The sequence below is a fragment of the Phytophthora cinnamomi genome (genome assembly GCF_018691715.1).
Source record: "Phytophthora cinnamomi strain GKB4 chromosome Unknown Contig60, whole genome shotgun sequence".
Taxonomy (NCBI): domain Eukaryota; phylum Oomycota; class Peronosporomycetes; order Peronosporales; family Peronosporaceae; genus Phytophthora; species Phytophthora cinnamomi.
This window is the reverse complement of record NW_027150993.1, coordinates 485,312-503,879: the sequence shown is the minus strand read 5'-3', so window position 1 is coordinate 503,879 and position 18,568 is coordinate 485,312. Positions and strand designations below refer to the sequence as shown.

Here is an 18,568-nt window from a genome sequence, read left to right as displayed (position 1 = left end):
TCGAGTTGTGGGCACTCACTTTCTCACTTTCGGATTATACACCAAGCCGATCAAGCCCCATGGAGACCAAGTCAAATCAGCGAATACGAGCCAAACAGCAGGTGGATCGATCCGAGCGATTTCGAGGGGCACTAGCCATGATGAAGGAGGGAGCTACGCTCACGAGGGCCGCTAGTTCCTTTTGTATACCGCCCACCAGCTTACATCGATGGGTGAAGAAGGAGATTGCGATCGATGCCAAGCGCGGAAAGCAGCCAATGCTGCCAAGCGATCAAGAGAGAAGCATTGCTCAAGCGATCGTTTTTCGTGCCAAGCGTGGGATGTGCATGACCGTTGGTGAACTTCGTATTCTCGTCCGTACGATTGCATCGACTAATGGAATGCGCGTGCCAGCTATGTTTCCATCTTCGAAATGGGTGACCCGATTTGTTCGTCGTCACGGAGATTGTCTGAGTCGCAAAAAATCCTAGATTCTAGTCGTCAAGAGATACGCGATGTCGACCGAAGAGGGGATCCGCTCTTATCACATGGATCTCCAAGAAGCGATGCAAGGTCTTGGCTCAAGTCAGATTTGGAACTGTAATGAAAGCGGATTTTGTCCCCAGGGACGCAAGCCACCCCGCGTCATTTGCGCTAAAGGAATGAGAGCAAACGCGCTGCGCTCAAACGACCGTGAGAATGTGTCTGTGATCGCTTGTGCCAATGCGGCAGGGGATCACATACCTCGTATATTCATCCTCGCAGGAAAGCGCAGACAACTGGAGTGGATGGATGGTGCTCTAGAGGATTCGGTTTGTGCTGTCAGGGATTCATCCAATATAAACGGGTACTTGTTCCTGCACTGGCTCTAGTTTTTTATCAACACCTCACACTAATTAAAGCACCTCGTCCTGTTTGTTGGTCTTGTACGGGCATACGAGCCACTTTATCCAACCATTGGATGACAATGTTTTTTCTGTGTCAAAACGGAATTACGAAAGACTTCTCGAGAACTTTCCTCTCACACACGGTCCACCGCAACCGACTAAACACGATCTCGCTGGAATTGCCAGTGAAGCGTGGATTGGAATTACAGAGATCGTCGGCACCATTGACCGAGATGGCCATGTGCATGTTGACGAGGGCATTGAACCGAAACAATGGAATGGTGTGTTTGAACCAGCAAATATTCAAGCTGCGTTCGAGAACACCGGTGTGTTCGCGTTGTCACTCGATGTAATGCTGAGTCGGATCATTGGTAGTCAGCCCGTGGTTATAGAACTGCCTGAGGTGCAGTTCTTGCTGGATATCCTAGCGCTTCGTGAGCGTCAAGAGCGATCGCTGAAGCAACAAGGTATTGCAGTAGAGACCCGCTACTTAGTGGAATTTACACCAGGTACTACAATGCATAGTCCTGGTTGTTTTGCAGTTGCAGGAAGGTGTTCAACAATGTTAATCTTGCTAAGGAAGGAGTTCCATTCACGAGACATGAGGAGATCTCCGTATACAGCTTGCGATAAAGTGTCAATAGTGTCGCCATACCTCGACTCGACCCTCTCTCTCCATGCAGATCCTTTTGATCTCGTCCAGTTTCTTCACGCGAGCGAACTTACGTTGTTTCACTGTACGTTTTGGTCTTCCTACAGCCTTCAAACCCCGCATTACAGACCATAGATGAACAGACGCTGTTTTTGGTTTTTCTGATTGCAGAGTAGCAGGAACATCATCTCCATCCGAGTCTTCTCCAAGTATCACAACCTCAGGGGCAGACTCTGAGCGGAAAGGGTTCGTTCCACCTCCTCCCACAGAAACCGTGTCTTCGCATGCAGATGCTCCAGGCTCATCACTACGCACAGCGCTAGCGCTCGTGTCTGGGCCCGAGTCATAGTGTTGTTCTTGGGGCGCATCAAAGTCAACCTCACTCCTGCGCTCACAAAAATATCTTGGGTCGCGAAGTCGTGCAACAGCGGCATCGAGATCGTCCAACTTACCCTCGGTAAATGCGCTCGTAATTGTATCTAAAATTCTTCGACCTTATTCATATTGACGTCCTCCATACTGACATACCGCTTCTGCTATTCTCTTAGCCTGTACAAGAGAATCGTTGTACTTCTGAGTAGGTTCACGTGGCGCCCGCAATCGAACAAAATTAATTTCTGAGTATCCACTAACTTCGTAGTCGCTGACGCTAAATCGGTCTAACATCGCTGCGGAGTTAAACCTCCAGCGATCATCACGATAGCCAAACGGAATTAGGGCAGGAATATTCATGCTCTTTCGTAGGTACAGTAGGTGTCGACATGGTAGCTTCTGTGTGATTCCAAGCATGCAATAGGAGGTCCACACCGACGGGTCTACTTTGCACGTGGTAGGGGCGCTACCAACCACGTACAACTCGTTTCCCTCATCACGAATATCGTAATACATATCTGCCTTTGTCGCGATGTCAGATTGCTCCTTTATGATATCGAACGCATAGCGGCTTACCATCTGTGCCAGCCGTGTCAACTCCACATTCGTATGGTGGACAGGGTCAAAGACTTGTCCAACCCTGGCCACCTCCGCAGTGAAGGCTTTCGTTTAACCTTAGCCCACCAGATTAGACTTGTAACAGACTCATCAATATTCACATTTTGATCAACTATCGTCTTGATCTTTTGCCAGGATGATCCCAACCTGTTATTGGTGTTGTTGCCACGATGGACTGCGTTGTCGCGTAAATATGAGCACCACATCTCTCGGCATCTGTGCCAATTCTCCACAAGTAAGTCCAGAATATAGGAACACCAACGTCTTCAGCTGTATTGCTTTCAACAACGTTAGTATCAGGAACCCCAAGTTCTTGGCGCATCAAGCGATAGCACTCGTCATACTCTGCATCGGTTTTAGCTTTCACGATAAGGATAACCTCAAGATTGAGTCGATTCCTTTGAATAGCCGAGAGTCCGTACACTGCCTTAGCGATTCGTTCCTGGATATACTTGACGGCATGAAATTGGCATAACAGCACTCTTGTTTGCGGTAGTTCGAACTTGAAAACGTCAATTTCAGTAAAATCTTTATCAACAATAACGCACTGGATTTCTGTCCAACGTGGATTGCATCGCTTGAACTGGCGGATAGCATGCCGAAGCGTTTCAGGTTGTTCATCTGTAAGGAGGGCATGCTGACAGCAGAACATGGAATAAAGTTAGGAAACATTCTAGTACAAACTAGTACAATCTGCTACAATTACATTTACAATCCAATACAATCTGATACAAGCCACCACAATCTAAGTTCTGGCCGACAGGTTGAACGAAAGACAGAGCGTGTCTAGTATTGCGTCGGTCGTAGAGCTTGAAGCGCTTGCCTGGACATGCTGATCATGGCCAAAAGAATCGTGGGCCATGAGAGAGAACAGTCGGTACCGCTCCACGTTCGTCCCATGCGTAGCGTCCACAAGAATCGTTTCAGGAAAGCTTGAAGACAGTGACCGCATATGGGATGTTTGCAATACGATACACCGTGCAGTCACCTACGCAACAATATAGCTTATGCGTTAATAGATTTCTCAAAAATGAGAACTCCAGCCTCGGCTTACCTCCTTGCCAACTCGGTCGATGGCGATGTAGGCGACACCATACTTTTCCTCCTCGCAAAATCGATTCAACTTTTCAGCTAAACGGTCCGAAACCATCGTTCCAGCCTCCTCCTCCCGTTTTTGCTTCGCCAGGAGATTGTGAACGTCCGCCATGCACGGTTCTGACTCCGTGTTTTCCCAGATGTACTTCAATATCTTCTTCCTTGTCACCCCGATCCGCCGCAACGCATTCACATTTGACAACTCGCTGCTCTTCAACCGCATGTGGTTCAGATGTATCTGCTCATACACGGCTTTTCCGACGCGGTGGTTGTGTTCCGAGTGGTGTTGAGATACAATAAGGAAGTAGCGGTCGCCTTCACAGCGCTGCAGTATATGAAGGTGATCACAACGCAACGTTAGTACTGCCAAAATTAAATTATACTGTAAAATGCATGTACCTTGGCTTTGCAGCCCAGTGCGCGAACATTGCGTCGAGGTCTTTTGCCACCACCACGATCTTTCCGCTCTCTAGCGTGTGGGTGCAAAGTATGTAGTCAGGTAAAGCGGGAACGCCGGGTTCCGCAAAAGCTCAGAATCGGGGGGATCGCTGCCGGTCTTGGCGTACGTAGCTTGTATTTGCTTGTCCCGCTGCTGCCGAGTAATTGATGTGCGCTTGTAGAAGTGCTACCACAGACGGGGGTTAGATCGTTATAGCCAGCAAAACGCGATAGGCGAGTGCACCTGGTATTTCCGTCGGCAGAAATCTGTAAAGAAAAACGCCTCGAACTCCTTGGAGGTGTCGAAAGTTTTCTGTAGCAGGTTCGGCGTGGGCACGAAAACTGTCTCAAGATCGGAGGTAACCAAACGCTCAGCCTCACCGACATGTTCCGCATCGGAGGAGGCGGATTCGTCGGATTCATCGCGGGCTCGACGCTTTTCGCGTCCATCCTGACAGCGCTTGTTCATCGGAGGGGGGATTTCTGAATGGACGGCAGCCAGCAACCGCGGCAGTTAATAACGGTCTTTATTCAGAGCGTTCATCCAGACATCCGGTTGGGATAGCGCACCCTGATTTGAGTCGCCTTCCCCTTGAATATAGATGTGCTCCAGACCGGATCTCTAGATGGTAACTTTAGGCACTCTCCTCTGGAATATAGGGTGGTTAAACATCACCAGCGTCTGCAGGCGTCCAGAGATCTACGAACACTTCGGCATTCGACAACTCGTGGGCCATGAGGGACGTGTTGTTCTCGTCGCTGCAGGAGAGTGCGCCTTCATGATGCCGCCGCCGCACGGCTGCGCCACCCGCTCACTACACCCGACAGGTTTCTTCGTCTGGCTCATCGACGGACCTACATCTCGCAGCGATTCTCATTCGGCTTTCTCGACTTTATGTCCCTTTACTCCTACCCTTGCTCAGTGGTCCAAGCGGCTGCTAATTATTATCTGTTACTCTACCACTATCCGTCTGTTCAGTAGCTGCGGCCCCTACTCACATGTCATTAGTATTGTTTAGCTGCTACCATCGGCACAATGGGTATGCTTTCCTTGTTACCTGGCAAATTTAATATGTTATTTCGTTGTTTACCTAGACCAAGTCGTAGATGCATCCAGGAAACACTGCTTGTTGGCCGGTAAACGTGGGAGTGCCGGGTGGGCTAGCCTGTTAAGTTTCGTCCTACCAACATGTATTGGCGTGTGCGTCTATTCTTTTTGCGAGCTGTGCACGCTGTAGTGGGTCCCGGGTCTGAAGGCCTCAAACTCAATCAACACAGGGCGATGCGGGTGGCTAACCCGCAGAGAACTGATGCCGCGTGTATTGATCGATAGATAGAAGATTGAGGAGTGAGATCGGGGTCTGATGGTAACCAGCTCGTCGTCTCCGTTGGACTCTGTCCAGATAAATGTGCAGTTGGGCATACAAGTTCTAAGATATGCAGGAAGCATACCGGAGGAGACACTTACAGTCTGTCCGGCCTGTTGAGTAGTGAACCCATTCTTGTCAATAAAGACAGACACGTGGGTCACCTATTGAGTCAGCTGCGGTGGAACCAGGATTGTCAAACCTCGGCATCCACTACACAGCCCCCCAAGCTTGGTTTCACCGCTACTGATTCGTCAGTGCAATGACATAAATTCACGGGGTCTCGTTTACCACATCCGCTTTGTTGGAATGGTTTCTGCGAGCACGACCGGAATGGTTGGAAAATCAATTTTGCTGCTTGCCAGTGTTGGCTGGTATAGTTGCTCGCTGTTGAGCAGCAGCAGTCATTGATCGTGTTTGGCGGCCAGGCGGGAACTGAGGTCCTGTGTGTACTGGGCAGTTCTCGTCCATGGTTTGCCGATTTGGGAACTTTGTTAGCGTTGGTAAATCCTCGGTCACATCCGAACTTGAGGGCTGAGCACCCAGAGGCGTAGCCTCGGTCACTTCAAGCCTGTCAGCCGGTGCACCCAGAGGCACCACCTCGGTCGCATGCGCCTTAACAGGAAAAGCACCCAGAGCCATTGACTCGGTCACTTCTAACCCATTAAGTCGAGCACCCACAGGCGTACCATTTGCCAATTCATTCCTGGTGTTGGCATTCTGGGGATCCCTCGTTCGAGGTCTCCTCGCAGTTTGCCGACGGCGTTGTTTGCTACCCTGTCGTTGGCGACGAGTAGTACGCCGGTTGTCAGTATCAGTTAAGACGGAGACAGCAGCATCCTGTGATGGCAGGGCCGCCACATTCAATTCCCCAGTTTCTCCAATCAGTTTCTGCCAGAGTTCTGTGAGCTTTTGGTCACGGGCTGGGTTCACATAGTTGTTCACTAGCACGCGAATTTCTTTAGCGAGGTGCTGGAGTGGCTCGAAAAAATCCTCGATCGACTGAAGCCCTTTCCACCCCACCAATATTTCAAAATCGTTTATGTTGGAATTCCACCGATGTGTTTTGAGTTCATGCACGGCAAGTATTATTCCTTGCGCTGCCACTTGTTCAAGAAGTTCATCGGTCACTTCCAGACTGGCGTCGGAATATAAATTGAGCCGAGAGGCGTGAACATCCATCTCGCTACCCGTAACGAGGTGTCGGACGCGAAACGAGTGTGTATCAGCATGAACGACACGATATGGTCCAGTCCACGTCACTAACAGCTTGTTACCTTGCTTCTCATCGACACGAGAGCGCAAAACGTAGTCACCCTCGGCAAAATTAACAAGTGATTCTCCGCGCCTCCGCTTTTGGTTCAGTAATCGCTGTTTGAGTTTCTGGTCATGCATTTTGCAGTGCATTTCTTCCATGCTGCTGTGTAAGTTAGCCAGATATTCGTCAATTTCTGTACTTACAGGAACAGTTTGAAATCCATCATTTTCAGGTAGATAGAATTCTATCAGCGGCGAAGGACACTGCAAACCTGTGAAAAGCTCTATAGGTGCGTGGTTCGCCAGCGAGGGAACAGCAGTGTGATTCAAGTTCGATTGTACCATCGGTACGAGATACACCCAGTCTCGGTAGCTGATTTTGTACGATAGAATCATTGTGCGGATAACTTCTAGAATGTCCCTATTGATTCGCTCAACCGAACCATTGATCCAAGGGCAATATGCTGGAGTAAATGTCTGCTGCGTGCGCAAACGTCGACTCAGCTCTGTGTTCACTGCGTTTTTAAAATGCATACCCTGGTCAGATACCCAATCGGGAGGAATGCCGAATCGAGAGTGCCAAGCGAGTAGCGCTTCGACAACCACATCACTATCGGGCGTATCAGCAACTACTAATTCGCAATAATGAGTGGCGTGATCCTTCAAAACCAAAGATACTTGCTGGCACCAAAGCTTTCCCCCACGTAAAGGAAATCAAAATGAAGTACGCCATTTCGTGTGTTGCAGTCGATCACTTCACCCCATGGCCTCGGAATAATCTTCCCCCCCCCCCATGGGAATGCAGACACAGACGGCATTGCTTCAAAACCTTGGATACAGCTGCTGATAGCTGGTCAATAGAAAACATTCTACGCAGGTGAGCGGTCATTGCGTGTTTTCCACGGTGGCTTTGTGGCCCACAATGAGCGATAATTCAAAGGCGCTGCACCAAATTATCGGCTTCTGCAGGTATCCAAACGCGATCGTCGATAGTTAAAAAACCTTCTCGTTGCTGAGCAGCTTCGGGTGCCGTGAAATTAGCCTGTACGACAGCAATCTCAGCGTACGTTGGCCAAATAAACTGTGCATCGTCCAGAGGCCGAAGTTCACTTATCTGCACTGGATTAGCAGTAGGTTCACAGCGGCGCACCACTTTAATACGTTTGATAGCAACGGCCGGAATGTGGTTTCCCGCCCAGCGAGAAATCATGTCTGCCCACACATTTGTTGGTCCTGGCATGTGCTCCACAATATAGCGAAAGTTCATTATCTTCATTGCCCAGCGCGAAAGCTTGCCTTTGACGTGTTTCTTTAGGCTCTCATGCGGGGCGAAAACGTGAATAAGATTGCGATGATCGCAATACATCCTGAATGGCTTCGGGCGCAAAAGGAGATAGTCTAGCTTGTCACACGCCATGACTATTGGAAAAGCTTCTTTCTCAATCACCGTCCAATTTAGTTGACTTCCAGAAAATGTTCCACTCATACACTGGATGAGGCGGTGCTGTTGTTCTGTAGCAGGTCGCTTAGGATCAAAATCGGCCACCTGCGTTATAATTAGCGACCAACCAACATCCGAGGCATCAGTGAAAAGACAAGTTGTGGCACTGTCATCTGGGAAATCTAGCGTAGCTGATGTTGCTAGCATTTCCTTCACCGCGTCAAAGTCTCGGCGCTCACACTCATCTAACACCACAATAATACTAGCTGCTGCACGTCGCGAGCGTTTAGTGTTGCTGAGTGCGAGATTCAGTCGTCTCTGTAACGGTGCAACGTGACGAGCAAAATCAACCAGGCTCTCACGCATCCAGTTGGCTGCGAAGACAAATTGCTGGAGTTCTGCTGCTGTACGAGGATACGGAATTGCTCGTAACGTATTTATCCGGTTTGAGTCGTGTCGGACACCTTGGCTATTGAGGATCCGGCCGCACCACTTTACCGCAGTCTCGTACAGGCTAGACTTCTTCACACTCAATTTCAGTCCAAACTGATTGAGCAAGGAGAAGAACTCAGCTAGTTTCTCGAGGTATGTCTCGATGTCAGCAGCATAGAGTAGCAAGTCATCGATCCAGATAAGAAGGTGTTTGTAGAGCAGACTCGCAAAACAATTCTCCATTGTTTTCTGGAAAAAGATAGCTGCGTCGCTACAGCCTTGAGGCACTCGTCGAGGCGTGAAAATCTTCTCGTCGGTCATGTATGAAAGAAATTCCTGGCACATCTCAGCTAGAGGCAACTGCCAGAAACCCTTTAGCAAATCGAAAAGTCCGAAGTGATTCATTCCACGTGTATTTCCATTACGATCGAAAGAATAGGCATCACCGCCACCATCACTTCAGTCTGTGCATTCCTTGTCTAGTAGTCAATTGTTTGACGCAAGTCGTTAAAGTCAACAGACTTTTTGACGGGAAACGCGGGGCTCGCCCAGCGGCTTTTTGGATTCTCGTAGACCAGTCCTAGATCAACGAGACGTTCATTAAATTCGTGAAGGAAGTGACGTATGTGAGGAGGATATTTGCGGGGCTTACACGTTGACGGGCGATGTAGTGGGTCTATCTTGACTCACTACTTTAGCTTACACGTTGCGCAACGTGTATGAGGAAGCGTAAGTACTTAGTAATTACTTAGGTTAATTATATTTGAATACACAAATATAAGTTAAATAAGAAGGGATTCCAAGTGACTTAGATTAGGTAAAATGAGAACTGTATTGTTTGTAAATTGATCTTCCTCTAAAATCTACTAAAAACTGTTTATCATCTATGAAAGGGGTGACAGCGGCTGGCTGTCAGGGCCTCGCTAATATGCACGACTCTGATTGGTAGAAAGATGCTGCTTTCTACCAATAGGATCTTTGGGTATGTGTGGACCACTCATTGTGGTGGTCCACTTCAATGTATCCATTGGTGTGTCTTACACCAAGGTGAGGAAGTATCTAAAACCTTTAACAGATAACCTATCTGTTAAAATCACAAGTGGCTTGTAGCCACTTGTGCGTGTAACCCCGTTACCCCCACCCCCCTTTAGGTTAGACGCGCGGGGTCTCCGCACGTCAATCTTCGGAATTGACCATTCGTCAATTCTCCGCGTTTGGAGAAGAAATCCGCGCTCATTCAACGATGAGCGCGCCTCAGAAGAAGTCAGCAAAGTCGGTGGGGAGTCATCTCTCCATCGACGACTACTTCGAACGCCAGAAGGCGAAGTACGGCGACGTCGTCGACTTCGACGACGACGAAGAAGACATGGAGGGGGAGGAGGACTCGCCATCAAAGCGTAAAGACTCAGTGTCGAGCGAATCGCTCGACCCTCACGCCAAGAACATTCGCCCGCGTGAAGGGGACGAATCGGACGCTTCGAGTTCGAAGCGTTCGCGTACTGAGAGCGATACCCCACTCGCTTCCGCTGGGGCTCTCAGTACTCCGCGCGCTGCTGCTGCAGCGCGTGATGTCAAAGCTCAAGGCTCTCCGCGCGCTGCACCTGCAGCGCGCGATCCATGGATGCCGTCCGCGTCCGAGATCGCGGACCGGTATGGGAACTCGGTACCTCCGAATGAGGTGCCGCTGTACGTATGCAGCGCCATCAAAGATGACGCTGTGGCTGCCGAGCTGCACTTTGATGCGGAAACGCATCAAAGGCGCGATTACTACATCGGACTCTTTCATGAGCTCCGATGGTTTCAAAGCAAGAAGACCTCTTCTCGCAGCAAAGTGCCCGAATGGCAGGCACTTTGTCAAAGCTGGAACGCCTTTGTTGAAAACTTCAACAAGAGGCCGAGTGCTTACCGTGATCGGATTAAGCAAGCGCGTGATCGCTTCGAGACGTACTCGAAGCGTGGAAAGTTGGAGCAACTCCACGTTGCTGCGGAGGAGGCCAATGTGCCGTGCGCTGTGCCCGAGGGCTTTCAGTGCACGAAGTGCTTCCCAGGCGCGGTCCGCTTGAGCGACCGCGACCTGAACGGGTACACGTCGTTCCGTGTGCCCGAGAGTCTCAAAGAGCTCCGTGCTAAGTTCTTAGCACGTGAGGGTTCGGGCGCTGGCGATGATCGCAGCGCTCGCTCTACTTCTGTTGTGCCAGTGCGTACTGCTCCTCGTACGCCCTCACCATTTCCGGAACGTCCTCCAGCAAGACGTTCCGCGGCTCCCATGTATCTCGATGGGGAGGAAATCCTCTCCAACGAATACGAAAACGAGCCCCTTGAGGGTTCGTTTTCGGGATACTATGGTCAACAATCCGCTCAACAATCCAGCGGGTTGAGCCGTGGGCGTCACGGATCGGCGGTGGCGGGGGTGGGAACACGCCCCGGGTATGATCAGCCCCGGGCTGATCAGTATGCGCCTCTCCACGACCGGGTGACCGTCGTGGAGCGTCTGTAGGAGCGCTGAGTTCGCCGCCCTAAAACAGGAGCTGGCGAACCAGAAGGCTTAAGTCGCGGCGGTCTCGCAGACCGCCTCGAATATCCAGGTCGAGCTGGGGACCCAGATGAAGGGGTTGCTCCAGCGCGTCCGCGCACTGGAGGAGAGGTTGCTCGTCGCCGAGGCCAAGTCCTCCGCTTCTGCCTCGGCTCCTGCCGAGGCTTCGGGTCAGCCGAGCTAGATGGCTCGTGCTGCCGGTATGGCTTCAGCCGTCCGACGTAAAAGGTCGGATGGAGGCGCATGCTTGACGGTATGTCTAGCGTGTATGCGTTGCCGTGCCGTGCCAACACAGTGAACGGCCCGATGAAGCGCGGAGCAAGCTTGCTTGCTCCGAAATCCGAAACTGCATGTCTAGACAGGTTTTGTGTAGCTAACAAAACTAATGAACCAACTTTGAATTCATTTGTGTTGCCTCTTCCCGCATTGTCTGCGTTCAGCTTCTGTTGATCAACAGAAGCTGCTATAGTGTCTTGGACAAACCGAATCACGGCTTGTCTTTTGGTGATGAAACTGATTGCATCCGAGCTGAAGTCATTCAGCTCACTCTCCGCTAGAGGCCCGGCCTCTGCGTGGTTCTTTGCGGTGTCTGCGCCCTGCGCAGACCCGTGGTCGTTAGCCATATTGTTGGGGGAGTCTGCGCCCTGCGCAGACTCATGTGGTTTGTCCATTGTTGCAGCTGACACTGTGCAAGTGTCAGCGGTTTTCTGCGGCTGCTGTATTGCAGTCGTAGATCCTCCCCCACTTAAAGTGGGAGCCATCACTCCGAGTAAACTCGGTAGACGTGGATGCCGCATGGCATTCACGTAGAACGGTGTATGCCCGGTCGAGGCATGCACTGAGTTATTGATGGCAAACTCTGCCATCGATAAGCACTCGCTCCAGTATTGGAACGAGTGAGCGTAGCTCTTCAAAATGTCGACGAGCACGCGATTCACGCGCTCGGTTTGACTGTCCGTCTGCGGATGATCCGCAGTCGACATTGAAAGTTGGCTCCCAAGAAGTGTAAACACTTCTTGCCACAGGTGCGCTGTGAAGCGTGGGTCTCTGTCCGACACGATGATGTCGGACGGCATGCCATGGTGTGTAAACACCATGTCGACGAACAGACGGGCCGTCTGCTTCGCGGTCACTTCTGCCGGCACCGCAGCAAGATGTACCATCTTGCTGAAGTGGTCGACGAAGACCACAACACCGGTATTCCCTCCGCTGTCCGGGGGAAGACCAAAGATGAAGTCCAAAGACATGGACTTCCAACACTCCGACGGAGTCGGTAGTGATTGTAAAGGAGCCTGCGCGAATGGCGCAGGCTTTACGCGTTGGCATGCCTCGCAAGCACGGATGTACTTGCGCACCCACTTATACTGGTGGTGCCAGTAGAAGTCGCGCGTGAGAAGGACGTAAGTCTTCTTACGTCCGAGATGTCCCGCAGTCGGGGCATCATGATACTCGTACATGATCCTGAGTCGCAGGTCATGGTCATTCGGCACGATAACGCGATCCGCGTTGTCGTCGACTGCATTGTAAAGCAGTAGTCCGTCGTGCACACGAAAGCGGTGTGCACGCGCTCGAAGGTGCTTGGGCAGCTTCTGACGGGACTTGTCAGAAGGCGCTGTGCCATAGGCCAGCAAGAGCTTCGCGTCCGCGTCGTGCGCGGACGCGGCCATCACATCGTCCAACAGAGACGATGTGGGTTTGCTCGATCGCATGGCGTCAATGGCATTGACGTCAGCAGTTTCTGCGTAGTCCGGCCGACGTGATAACGCGTCGGCCACCACGTTCAATCTTCCGGGTTTGTATTCGACCCGGAAGTTATACTCCGCAAAGAATGAGAGCCATCTCGCCATTCTTTGTGATATGTGTGGCGACTTCACTGCGGTGCGCAGTGATGCATGGTCGGTGTAGACCACAAATGGTCTACTCCCAAGCAAATACACTCGGAACTTTGCGAGAGCATACTTCATGGCAAGGAGTTCCTTGTCATGCACCGGATAGTTGCGCTCAGCTGGCTTCAGCTGACGCGATTGGTAGTAGACGACACGATCACGGCCCTCGTGATCGTGCTGCATCAACGCGCATCCGATCGCGAAATCGGATGCGTCACACACTACGTGAAATGGGCGATCTTGGTCAGCCACTGCCAAGATCGGCGCCTCAGTCAAGCCCCGCTTGACTGCATCGAATGCCTTTTGGCAATCGGGTGTCCAATTCCACACAGCTTCTTTCTTAAGAAGTTGTGACAGCGGGCGGATCTTGCCCGCATAATCCTCCACGTACTTGCACAAGTACGTGGCCAAGCCAAGGAACTGCTTCAGTTCCTTGACACTTGAAGGCGTTGGCCATTCGTTAACCACTCTGACCTTTTCTGGGTCAGGGCGAACACCATTCTTCCCTACGAGACACCCGAGGACGGGTATCTCGCTCGCCCCGAAGATACACTTCTTCAGGTTCGCGTAGAGCTTATGCTTTCGCATAAGCTCAGAAGCTTCCGGAGATGCACCCTGTGCATCTCTACGTCGGTCTTCCCGTCCACAGCTCGGCTGTGGATGAACACATCATCGAAGTAGCTCGGCGCGAAGTCGCGCACCGAGCGCAACAAGTGCGTTACGCACCTGTTGAAAGTCGCAGGGGCGTTCTTAAGCCCCTGTGGTATTACTAGCCATTCCCAGAGCATGCCGCTTGGCGTGCTCACTGCCGTGAGAGGGATATCGCTCTCACGCATTAGGATATGATAAAATCCATCTCGCAAGTCGAGAGCACTGTAAACGGTGCTCCCGGCCATCGAATCGATGATAACATCTTTTCGCGGTATCGGCGTCTGCGCCGGTACCGTCGCATCGTTCAGCTTGTTGTAGGCATGAACGATGCGCCATCCGCCCTGTGGCTTTTTGACACAGAACGTCGGAGCACTGTGCGGGGACTTCGATTCCCGCACTCGTCCTGCTTTGCGACGACTTTCAAAGAAGTCGTCGATTGCTTTTACTTGCTCTCGCGGCAGTGGCCACTGCCGCGTGACACAGTACTTCGTGCCAGGCACGAGATCAATCTCGTGCTGAATGCCCTTATCCTGCGGAAGCTCCGCAGGAATCTCTTCCGGGAGTACGTCTTTGTACTCCCTCAATAATTCGTAATAGGGACTCGACTTCAGCGAGTCCCAACCTTGTTCCTCGAAGCGCTCTCGCTTCGTCTTCGCACTGAGAGTGTCTTCACTCTCAGTGGTACTTCCCATGAAGAGCTGCCTCAGCTCTTCGCTCTCGCTCTCCGTTCTTTCGCTGTTCGAAAGAACGCAGACCTGCTCGATGTGTCCATCGTACAAGTCGCGCGTGAAGTGCTTCCAGCTCATGGCTGGAAGCGAAGTCAACTCCGACGCCGTCGTCGGAGGATTAGCGAGTTCCATGTCACGATACTGGAATCCAGTATCGGTGCGCGTCAAGACGCTCAGCCTCTCGACATCCGGCGTCACCGCCTCAGTTTGTCCTGCAGACTGTTCTTGTTGCGTCTCGGTCCCGGACTGAGACTTGCGCAGCGCTCTCCGCATGCGCCGTCTTCTTGTTGTGCGGAGCCGGGCTCCGCACAGTTGTTCTTCTGGTCCAGGCCCGGCCGTGGACAGTTGTTCGCCGGCGGACCCTGTCCGCGGGCGCGCGGTATCAAGCCCGGCTTGACCGCATGTTCCATCGTGCAGCCCGGCTGCACGGTAATGTGTCCCTTCGCCGGCAGACCCTGTCTGCGGGCGCGCGATATCAAGCCCGGCTTGATCGCATGGCGCTTCGTCGTGCGGCCCGGCTGCACGACAGCATACAAATTGCGTCAGTGCGGTACGTTTGCAACCGTCCGCACTGTTTGCAGCGTCAACTCCCGGAGTTGACACGCCTTCGTCACCTCGACGCCATTCATCGGCGGAGCCCCTCATGACCGAGGGTGCGTCGGCTCCCGGAGCCGACGCGCCGTTGTCGATCTGACCTCTTCGGGTCAGGGACTGTCCCTTACACGCTTGAACGTGGGTGTTGGTTCCCGGAACCAACACATCTTTTTCTGCCGACGTCGGCAGCATTGCCGACGCGGGTGTCACTTGTGCGCGCCCTCGCGCACTCCTTGGGCACTCCGGGACAGCGGCATAAAGCGCTGTCTCGACTGGAGAGCCGCGCGCACCTGCTGGTGCGTGCGCTGCGGTAACAGGGCCATCGCTCTCTGTTCCGCTGTCGCGTCCGAAGCGCACGAGCGTGCGTTTCTTCCAGTCTATCACCGCATCATGCCGTGCGAGCCACGGCATGTCCATTACCACGTCGAACTTATCGTCCAGGTCCAGGACGATAAAGTGTTCGACAAACAATCGTTGTTTGTACGAGAAGCGCACGTTCACGACGCGCTTCTCAGTCTTCACGATGGCACCTGTTGCCAGTCGTGCCTCCAGAAGACTTCGAGGTACATTTACCTCCTCGAAGTCAAGTCTCGGCAGGCTTCGTAGTCGAACAAAGTTGTTCGACGCGTCTGAATCTACCAAAGCTCGAAGAGAGTCACTTGCTCTCTTCGAGTAAACCTTCAAGATGACTAGGTTCGGCCTGTCATCTTGTTCCTTGCAGTGAGAGCTGGTCTCACTGGGGGCTGCAGTCCTCAGTGTCGCGTGCCCGATGTCGGCACGCGCGACTGTATTACCAGTAGGGCGCCCCGCGCCTACTGGATGTTCGCGTTTTTTTGTTGGTCCGCGGCGATGCCTAGCATCGCCACGACGGCCACCTCCAGGGGGCATGGGAGCTGTACACTCCCGTGCAAAGTGACCGATCCTTCCGCAACGGAAGCATCGCACGTTACCTCCCTGCTGCTGGTAACCAGCAGTTGTTGCGTTCGAGAGGTCCATTGGTTCCGGACCTCCCGTGCTCACTACCGGGCGCGGTTGCGACCTCGGCACGTTCGCATGCAGTTTAGCCTGCCGCAGGCTAAACTCTTCTTGCATGGCAAGAGTAATCGCAGCTTCGAGAGTACTCGGGTACTCTCGGAAGAGATAGGTCTTCACAGGCCCATCTCTCAGTCCCTTCGTGAACGTGACGACTTTAGTCGCCTCGTCTATCGAGTTGGTCACGATGTTCGAGACCAAGTACCGTGCACGCTGCGCGTAAGCATGGACGTCATGCTTACCCTGCTGAAGGTCGAGGAATTCCGCCCTCGACCGGAACTCATTTTGCGGGGGCTCAAACGCTTGTTTGAGCTCCTCTTTGAACACTTCGTACGTGCTGAAGCACGTACGAGAGTCGGCGTTCATACGCCCAACTCCTTGCGCGTCCGCCAAGGCAGGACACGGCGAACGCGACCTTCGACAGCGGGTCGACGATGCGTCGAGCCGCTATGGCTGTGTCGAGTTCGACAAGCCATCGGAGGAGAGGCTCGCCCTCTCTTCCCACGTAATTGCTTACGCTCAACTTTAATGGTTGAGCACGCGGTGTCGTCCCCGACGACGCCGTCACTGAGGAAGCAGCGTCACGCTGCTCCTTCATGATGAACCCCAGAGCAACACCATGTTGCTCCGTCGGCGATAGCGTACGCAGCATTGTAGCTATCGCCGCTTCTCCAATGACTGTTGACAGTCGTTGGAGGGCTTCCCACTCTGGGTCAGACAGGTGGGGGCAGTCAGCGCGTGCAACATGCGTTGCAGGCGTATTGGAGCTCTCCATGGGCACCTCCGTGCTCATGGGGTTCTCGGCTCCGCGTTCGTACACCGCGTACGAACGTCAAGCAGTCGGTCGTTGGACGGACTACAAAGTGCTACCAGGTGTAGTGGGTCTATCTTGACTCACTACTTTAGCTTACACGTTGCGCAACGTGTATGAGGAAGCGTAAGTACTTAGTAATTACTTAGGTTAATTATATTTGAATACACAAATATAAGTTAAATAAGAAGGGATTCCAAGTGACTTAGATTAGGTAAAATGAGAACTGTATTGTTTGTAAATTGATCTTCCTCTAAAATCTGCTAAAAACTGTTTATCATCTATGAAAGGGTTGGCAGCGGCTGGCTGTCAGAGCCCCGCTGATATGCATGTCTCTGATTGGTAGAAAGATGCTGCTTTCTACCAATAGGATCTTTGGGTATGTGTGGACCACTCATTGTGGTGGTCCACTTCAATGTATCCATTGGTGTGTCTTACACCAAGGTGAGGAAGTATCCAAAACTTTTAACAGATAACCTATCTGTTAAAATCACAAGTGGCTTGCAGCCACTTGTGCGTGTAACCCCGTTACAGGCGAGCCCCATCCTGCAGTCGGATCTCGAGCGGCGGCATATCCGCGGGAGGGTCACCGCGAAGCTCGAGCCTCCACACGTCGTATGCATGTGCAATGGTGCGCAATTGCTCCACACGTTCCTGTGGAAATCCATTTGTCACGGCGCGCTCAATTATTCGCTCCACAGCAGCGAAAACGTCGGCGTCTCCACTCGGCTCAGCGCCGTCCATGTTCACAGGCATTTCGTCAGCTTCCAGATCAATTGGATCTCCAATAGTTTCATCGTCACCGTGATCAGCCAGCTGCTCAAGCTGGCGCCCGACGTCAATACCCAGAGAGGTCAGTAAATCATTTCCAACGATAAATTCATCGTCATCCACGTCCATGATCAAAACGTCAACCGTACCCATTGGCTGCACAGGGCCAGCAGCTGTGTGAATCATTACTTGAAGTCTTGTCCGTTGATTGGCGCACACCCACGATGATCCAAACGTTTGGTTCTCGACAGCAGAGTCGAGCTGTTCGGCTACCATGGTGGGGTCCAGGGTACGGAGCTCTTCCCAATGCGAACGACCAATTACAGTGAAATCAGAACCACTATCAGGGCAGCACGGCAGCACTAGCATCCCATTCAATGTCACGCGGCGGTCGGGGACAGGCATGGTCTGACTGAGACGCTTGATGTGCGCTCGCTTCTTCTCCCGTGCCTTACGCAGATCCTTGCGTAGCTCAGCCTTCTCACCTTCGCTCGCTTTTTTACAGTCCCGCAGCCAGTGCATCTCCTTGCACTTAGGACATGGCGCCGGCGGTACAGACGGTTGCTTAACGGAGTGTGGCTTCTCATCCAGCTTGGGTTTGCTACGAGCAATACTGGCAGGCTGAGGCGTCGCCTTTCCACACCATGTCTTCTGTATTTTATCTGGCGGGACGGACTTCGTCTCCGCTTTTCCTCGTCCATTTTGGTCGCGCTTCGCTTTCTTCGCGCGATGAAATTGGCGGTCATGCCCCGTGGCCCTCTCGAGTATCAGTTTAAACAGCAACTTGGTGTCTGTTGCGGCAGTCTTGTGCGTGTAGCGGACGCACTATTTGACCTCGCCCTCGAGCGCAGAGGGGTGCAACGATGCTATCAACACCTTGCACTTCTGGCGCTCGCCATCGTCACCATCAAAACAGTTGGTGAGACCATTTTCAGTAATGATCTTCTTCAACTGCACAAAATAGTCCACAACACGGGCGGCCACGTCACTTTCGGCCATTTTCATCCGCAATTCACGGTAAAAA

The 18,568-nt window shown here is 52.3% G+C and overlaps 1 protein-coding gene across 1 annotated transcript; it reads right to left on the bottom strand.

Annotated features, from left to right (window-relative positions):
- Positions 1-17,301: 17,301 nt before the first annotated feature.
- Positions 17,302-18,066, bottom strand: IUM83_14073 (uncharacterized protein; the record flags this gene model as incomplete). The annotated part of the gene is made up of 1 exon (XM_067938794.1): positions 17,302-18,066. The coding sequence occupies one exon, from the start codon at positions 18,064-18,066 to the stop codon at positions 17,302-17,304; it is 765 nt and encodes a 254-aa protein (XP_067787448.1).
- Between the last annotated feature and the right edge of the window lie 502 nt (positions 18,067-18,568).